Here is a 7,463-nt window from a genome sequence, read left to right as displayed (position 1 = left end):
CAAAGAGGGGCTGGAGCACCCCAAGAGGCCCCAAAAGAGGTTCTGGAGCTTCTCAAACCACCCCAAAGAGGGGCTGGAGCACCCCAAGAGGCCCCAAAAGAGGTTCTGGAGCACCTCAAACCACCTCAAAGAGGGGCTGGAGCACCCCAAGAGGCCCCAAAGAGGTTCTGGAGCGCCCCAAAGAAGGGCTGGAGCACCTCTAAGAGGGGCTGGAGCACCTCAAACCACCCAAAGGTGGGGCTGGAGCACCCCAAGAGGCCCCAAAGAGGGTCTGGAGCACCTCAAATGACCTCATAGAGGTTCTGGAGCACCTCAAACCACCTCAAAGAAGGTCTGGAGCACCCTAAGATGCCCCAAAGAAGGGCTGGAGCACCCCAAGAGGCCCCAGAGAGGCTCTAGAGCACCTCAAACCACCTCAAAGAGGGTCTGGAGAACCTCAAACCACCCAAAGCTTGGGCTGGAGCACCCCGAAGTGGGGCTGGAGTACCCCAAGATGCCCCAAAGAGGTTCTGGAGTACCTCAAACCACCTCAAAGAAGGTCTGGAGCACCCTAAGATGCCCCAAAGAAGGGCTGGAGCACCCCAAGAGGCCCCTGGAGAAGCTCCAAGAAGGTCCTGTGGACTCACCTGGCCATCGCCCCCGCCAACACCTTCTCCGCTTGGTCCCCGATGACCTCCTGCCGTAGGTAGTAGAGCATCCGCACCCTCAGGAGAACCCTGGGAGGAGGTGGGATGGGACGGGGGTTGGTTCAACCCAAAAAATAAGTGGTGGGGGAGGGGGTCTGGGGACCGAGAAGACCTCCTTGGAGGAGGACCTCAACCTACTTGTTGCATTGGTGCTTGAGGTGCTTCTTGTAGCTCTCGTCTTGGAAGAGGGTGTCGGGGTTGTACTTGCGGATCCACTCGGCTTTGTGGACATCAAAGGTGCTTTGGGACTTGACCTTCTTCCCCTTCCGACCACGAGGAACCGGGATGGAAAGACCTGGAGATCAAAGGGGTGGAAAGAAAGAGAAGAAAAAGTCAAAGAAGGACCTCAAAGAGGTCCCAGGTTGTCCCCAAAATTCTTTGTAGACCCCCTCACCCGAGTGGTTTTGGAGCTCCTTGGCCTTGCCGTTCTCGGTGGGGCTGATGAGGTCCCAGATGAAGCCTTTGATGTTCTCATCGCCTCGGTAGTGGAGAAGACAGTAGACCAAGATGGCCCGGCAGATGGTCTCCACGTCCCGCTCGGAAAGACGGCGCTTGAATCGTCCGTGGGACAGGATCTCCCGCCATCGGCCCCAGCTGGTGGTGGAGGAAGGAGGTCCATGGCCGGGGAGGTCCGTGGGGTTTCCCACCACCTCCCAACGGCCATCTCCACCAAGGAGCTCCTTCTGGTTGCCACCAGAGAAGAGCTGGGCTTGGTTTTGGTCAAGTCTCCTGTCCAATCATCTGGTGGTGGTTGCCACCACAGCACGAGCTGGAGCTTGTCCACTCTTGTCCAAGCATCTGCTCGTGGTTGCCACCAGAGCACTCCTAGAGCTGGACCCAGCCCCCTCTCTCCAAGAACCTCCTCGTGGTTGCCACCAGACCCCACCTAAAGCTGGACCTTGCCCACTCTCTCCAAGAACCTCCTTCATGGTTGCCACCAGACCACACCTGGACCTTGTCCACTCTCCTCCAAGCATCTGCTCGTGGTTGCCATCAGACCCCACCTAAAGCTGGACCTTGTCCACTCTCCTCCAAGCATCTGCTCGTGGTTGCCATCAGACCCCACCTAAAGCTGGACCTTGTCCACTCTCCTCCAAGCATCTGCTCGTGGTTGCCATCAGACCCCACCTAAAGCTGGACCTTGTCCACTCTCCTCCAAGCATCTGCTCGTGGTTGCCATCAGACCCCACCTAAAGCTGGACCTTGCCCACTCTCTCCCTGAACCTCCTTCATGGTTGCCACCAGACCACACCTAAAGCTGGACCTCATTGTGGTTGCAACCAGACCACACGTAGAGCTGGACCCAAGCCCTCTCTCTCTCCAAGAACCTTCTCATGGTTGCCACCAGACCCCACCTAAAGCTGGATCTCCTCGTGGTTGCCCCCAGACCACATGTAGAACTGGACCCAAGCCCATCCTCACCCATAGACCAGGAGATGTTTCTCCACGCGGAAGCAATCGGTGCGACCGTAGGCGTGGTGCAAGGCGTGGTGGTGCCGGTCGTGACGTCGGGACCGTGGTCTCTCCTCATCCTCACTCTCCAGGTCCGAGAACTCCACCAGGTCATCGTCCCGAAGCGTGCTGAAGTGTCGCGTCTGCTTCCGCACCCTCGGCGTGTCGATCACCAGGTTGTTCTGGACCATGGAGAAGACCTATCAGGCTCCGCCCCGCCCCCACAACCATCCTCCCACAACTTCACGGTTGTCTTCTCCAACCTTGCTGTTCAGGAGATCCAGGTCCAGGTCGGCTTTCTTGGCCCACTTCTGCCAGAAGTTTGGGTCATCCAAGGCGATGTCGGTGCGGTTTTCGGAAGCCACGAAGCTCGCCTGAGGGTTGGACGACGTTCATGGACACCTCCGTGGTGGGAGATGTCCCTCCAACCCCACCCCACCCCACCAGCGAGAAGAAGCTGGTGGAGATACCTTGGCGAAGGTGGAGCCCTTCCCCTCGCTCTCGATGGTGATGGTGGTGGTGCGGCGCAGGAGGATCTGGTCTATGTCCTCCTCGCAGAACTTGGAGCCTTCATCGTCCTCTTCCATGATGGCGGCGTAGGCCCCTTTGCGCAGGAGGTCCTCGATCTCCTTTTTGGAAAACTGCTGGATCTGCCAGGAAGGTGGAGAAGAGGGGTGAGGTCCCTCAACATTAGGGTCCTCACAACGTGCTTCTCTTGGAGGACCTCCTCCCCAAGATCTTCCCACCCCGTTCCCCTTGGAAGCCCCCATCTTGTGGTCTTCAAGCCCCATTTCCCTTGGAAGAACCCAATCCCATTGGTCTTCCCACCCCATTCCCCTTGGAGAACCCATCTCCGTGGTCTTCCCACCCCATTCCCCTTGGAGAACCCATCTCCGTGGTCTTCCCACCCCATTTCCCTTGGAAGATCCCATCTCCACGGTCTTCCCATCGCCTTTCCCTTGGAAGATCCCATCCCCATGGTCTTCAAGCCCCATTTCCCTTGGAAGAACCCCATCTCATGGTCTTCAAGCCCCATTCCCCTTGGAGAACCCAACCCCAATGGTCTTCACGTCCTGTTCCCCTTGGAAGACCCCATCCCCGTGGTCTTCAATCCCCATTTTCCTTGGAGAACCCCATCTCATGGTCTTCAAGCCCCATTTTCCTTGGAGAACCCCATCTCCACGGTCTTCCCACCCCCTTTCCCTTGGAAGATCCCATCCCCGTGGTCTTCAAGCCCCATTTCCCTTGGAAGAACCCCATCTCATGGTCTTCAAGCCCCATTTCCTTTGGAAGAACCCATCTCCATGATCTTCCCACCCCCTTTCCCTTGGAAGAACCCAACCCCAATAGTCTTCAAGCCCCATTTCCCTTGGAAGAACCCAATCCCATTGGTCTTCCCACCCCATTTCCTATGGAAGAACCCACCCCCAATAGTCTTCAAGCCCCATTTCCTTTGGAAGAACCCATCTCCATGATCTTCCCACCCCCTTTCCCTTGGAAGAACCCACCCCCAATAGTCTTCAAGCCCCATTTCCTTTGGAAGAACCCATCTCCATGATCTTCCCACCCCCTTTCCCTTGGAAGAACCCCATCTCATGGTCTTCAAGCCCCATTCCCCTTGGAGAACCCAACCCCAATGGTCTTCACGTCCTGTTCCCCTTGGAAGACCCCATCCCCGTGGTCTTCAATCCCCATTTTCCTTGGAGAACCCCATCTCATGGTCTTCAAGCCCCATTTTCCTTGGAGAACCCCATCTCCACGGTCTTCCCACCCCCTTTCCCTTGGAAGATCCCATCCCCGTGGTCTTCAAGCCCCATTTCCCTTGGAAGAACCCCATCTCATGGTCTTCAAGCCCCATTTCCTTTGTAAGAACCCATCTCCATGATCTTCCCACCCCCTTTCCCTTGGAAGAACCCACATTTCCTTTGGAGAACCCAACCCCAATGGTCTTCAAGCCCCATTTCCCTTGGAAGAACTCAACCCCAATGGTCTTCAAGCCCCATTTCCCTTGGAAGATCCCATCTCCATGATCTTCCCACCCCCTTCTCCTGGGAAGTCCCCTCACCCCGGCGATGTTGCCCTCTCGCCCGCTCATGGACTGCAGCACGGCCTTGTCCAAGCCCAACTTGAGGCTGGCCTTATCGAACATCTCCCTCTCGTAGGAGTTACGCGTGATGAGGCGATAGACCTTCACCGCCTTGCTCTGTCCAATCCGGTGGCACCGTGCTTGAGCCTGGAAGAAGAAACCTAGGTGGGTCAGGTCACCATGGAGACAACTTCTCACCATGCTTAGGCTGGTGGGGTGGGAGGACCTGGAAGGGGGGGTTACCTGGAGGTCATTTTGGGGGTTCCAATCAGAATCGAAGATGATGCAGGTGTCGGCGGCGGTCAGGTTGATGCCCAAGCCACCCGCCCGCGTGCAGAGGAGGAAGACGAAACGATCTGAGTCGGGTTTGCTGAAGCGGTCGATGGCGGCTTGGCGGAGGTTGCCCCGGACCCGTCCATCGATTCGTTCGTAGAGGTACCTAAGAAGGCAACCGAGACCCCACCCGGACCTTCAGGACCATCCTCTGGGGTGTGGAACGGGCCCAAACATCTCCAGATGCAACCAAGAACCCATAAAACCACCTTGAGGACCATCCCCTGGGGTGTGGAACAGGCCCAAACATCTCCAGATGCAACCAAGAACCCATAAAACCACCTTGAGGACCATCCCCTGGGGTGTGGAACAGGCCCAAACATCTCCAGATGCAACCAAGAACCCATAAAACCACCTTGAGGACCATCCCCTGGGGTGTGGAACGGGCCCAAACGTCTCCAGATGCAACCAAGACCCCACCCACACCTTCAGGACCATCCCTTGAGGCACAGGATGGACCCAAACATCTCCAGATGCAACCAAGACCCCACAAAGCCACGTTCAGGACCAAGCCCTGGGGCGTGGGATGGGCCCAAACATCTCCAGATGCAACCAAGACCCCACAAAACCACATTCAGGACCATCCCTTGAGGCACATGATGAGCCCAAACATCTCCAGATGCAACCAAGACCCCAAAAAACCACGTTCAGGACCAACCCCAGGGATGTGGAACGGGCCCAAACATCTCCAGATGCAACCAAGACCCCACAAAACTGCGTTGAGGACCATCCCCTGGGGTGTGGAACAGGCCCAATCATCTCCAGATGCAACCAAGAACCCATAAAACCATGTTGAGGACCATCCCTTGAGGTACAGGATGAGCCCAAACATCTCCAGATGCAACCAAGACCCCACAAAACTGCGTTGAGGACCATCCCCTGGGGTGTGGAACAGGCCCAATCATCTCCAGATGCAACCAAGAACCCATAAAACCATGTTGAGGACCATCCCTTGAGGTACAGGATGAGCCCAAACATCTCCAGATGCAACCAAGACCCCACAAAACTGCGTTGAGGACCATCCCCTGGGGTGTGGAACAGGCCCAATCATCTCCAGATGCAACCAAGAACCCATAAAACCATGTTGAGGACCATCCCTTGAGGTACAGGATGAGCCCAAACATCTCCAGATGCAACCAAGACCCCACAAAACTGCGTTGAGGACCATCCCCTGGGGTGTGGAACAGGCCCAATCATCTCCAGATGCAACCAAGAACCCATAAAACCATGTTGAGGACCATCCCTTGAGGTACAGGATGAGCCCAAACATCTCCAGATGCAACCAAGACCCCACAAAACCCCGTTCATGGAAGCCACCAAGGTCCCCTCCTTGGCCCGCCTCTCACCTCTTCTGGATGAGGTAGTCCTCCAAGATGTCAAGGCATCGCACCATCTGGGAGAAGATGAGCACCTTGTGGCCACCGGCTTTCAGCTTGGGCAGGAGTTTGTCGATGAGCACCAGCTTGCCGGCCGAGCGGACCATGGCCTGGAGGTGGAAGTCGTGGGGGACGTGGTGGTGGCAAGACTCCCGAAATTCAGCCAAGATCTTCTCCTCCGCGCCTGTCGAGTGGGGAGGGGGACCCATCAATGGGGTGGCCGGGGTGGAATTTGAGACCTTCTCAGAAGACCACCCCCGCCAACCACCACAAGGAAGACTTGAGGGGCATCAAAAGCTCAAGTAGATGAACTGGAGAACGTTCTCCACCATGACGCTGAGCCCAACGTGCAGCTCAACCGAGGTCCCTCCACATCCAAGAGGGCCACCAAGTCCCCCCCTGGTGGAACGAAGGGCAAGGCCAGAAGAAGCAGAGACGGGGTGACCCCTGAGGTCCTCCATGGTGGTGGGAGGATGAAGGACCACCCCACCCCACCCTGGCCCACCCCTGGTTCCTCACCGTTGATGAGGTAGGGGTGGTTGCAGCACTTGCGCAGCTCCATCATGGTGTTCAAGAGGTTGGGCATGTTGGTGTGACCGGCGCCTTTGGAGAGGAAGGAGAAGTTCTTCTCCAAGATGGCCCGATAATATTTCTTCTGAATGTTGGTCAACTCCACCTCAATGATGGTCTCCTGCTTGGGCGCCAGGTTCTTCTCCACGTCCTCCTTCAGCCGACGGAGCATCATGGGCTTCAGGATGGCCTGGAGCTTCTGAACCTGCAGATGGGACCAGCGAGAAGTCACCATGGGCCAGGCAGGACCCAGATGGTCAGGGAAGGGTCTGAGGTCCTCCTGATGTCCTCACCTGCTCCTCCGTCTTGAGGTCCCCAAAGTCCTTGAGGAATTCGGCTTCGGAAGGGAACTGGGAGGGCTCCAGGAAGTGCAGGAGGCTGAAGAGTTCTTCCACCGTGTTTTGGAGAGGGGTGCCCGTCAGGAGGACTTTGTGTTCCTGGTGACCAAGGGGTGGAAAACGTGAGGCCTTGGGGTGGGGCGGACAGGCCCAAACATCTCCAGATGGAACCGAGACCCCACCCACACCTTCAGGACCAACCCCTGGGGCATGGGATGAACCCAAACATCTCCAGATGCAACCAAGACCCCACAGGCACCTTCAGGACCATCCCCTGGGGCACAGTACAGGCCCAAACATGATCCCAAGCATCTCCAGATGCAACCAAGACCCCACAAGAACCTTCAGGCCCATCCCAGTCTCTCACCAGGTCCATGTGCTTGAGGCTATCGAGCAACTTGCAGTTGCGGTTCTTCAAGCGATGAGCTTCATCGATGATGACGCAACGCCACTCGATCTCCCGCAGCTCGGGACAATCGGAGAGGATCATCTCGAAGGTGGTGATGAGGGCATCAAATTTGTAGGCTCCGGGGATGAGCCGACCCTGGAGTGAGGAGGGATGGATGAAGGTGGTTCCAAGATCATCTTCCAAGCTTGTGAAGGTTGAGAAGACACCCCCCCC

At 56.9% G+C, this 7,463-nt stretch overlaps 1 protein-coding gene across 1 annotated transcript in view; it reads right to left on the bottom strand.

The window, feature by feature from the left end:
- Window positions 1-606: 606 nt before the first annotated feature.
- CHD8 (chromodomain helicase DNA binding protein 8) overlaps window positions 607-7,463 on the bottom strand; it is a gene marked incomplete at its 5' end in the record, with an annotated part of 11,889 nt that continues 5,032 nt past the window's right edge. Inside the window, 11 exons of the mRNA XM_035893228.1 lie at window positions 607-716; window positions 825-981; window positions 1,081-1,280; window positions 2,109-2,320; window positions 2,402-2,512; window positions 2,609-2,788; window positions 4,204-4,371; window positions 4,468-4,663; window positions 5,904-6,117; window positions 6,453-6,708; window positions 6,797-6,940. Coding sequence (XP_035749121.1) covers window positions 623-716; window positions 825-981; window positions 1,081-1,280; window positions 2,109-2,320; window positions 2,402-2,512; window positions 2,609-2,788; window positions 4,204-4,371; window positions 4,468-4,663; window positions 5,904-6,117; window positions 6,453-6,708; window positions 6,797-6,940 — 1,932 coding nt within the window. The remainder of the gene's footprint in view (window positions 717-824; window positions 982-1,080; window positions 1,281-2,108; window positions 2,321-2,401; window positions 2,513-2,608; window positions 2,789-4,203; window positions 4,372-4,467; window positions 4,664-5,903; window positions 6,118-6,452; window positions 6,709-6,796; window positions 6,941-7,463) is intronic.

This window comes from Egretta garzetta, unplaced genomic scaffold (genome assembly GCF_000687185.1).
Source record: "Egretta garzetta isolate BGI_Z169 unplaced genomic scaffold, ASM68718v1 scaffold1164, whole genome shotgun sequence".
Taxonomy (NCBI): Eukaryota; Metazoa; Chordata; class Aves; order Pelecaniformes; family Ardeidae; genus Egretta; species Egretta garzetta.
Note: the sequence above shows the minus strand (reverse complement) of the source record. Positions and strands in the feature narration are given on the sequence as shown.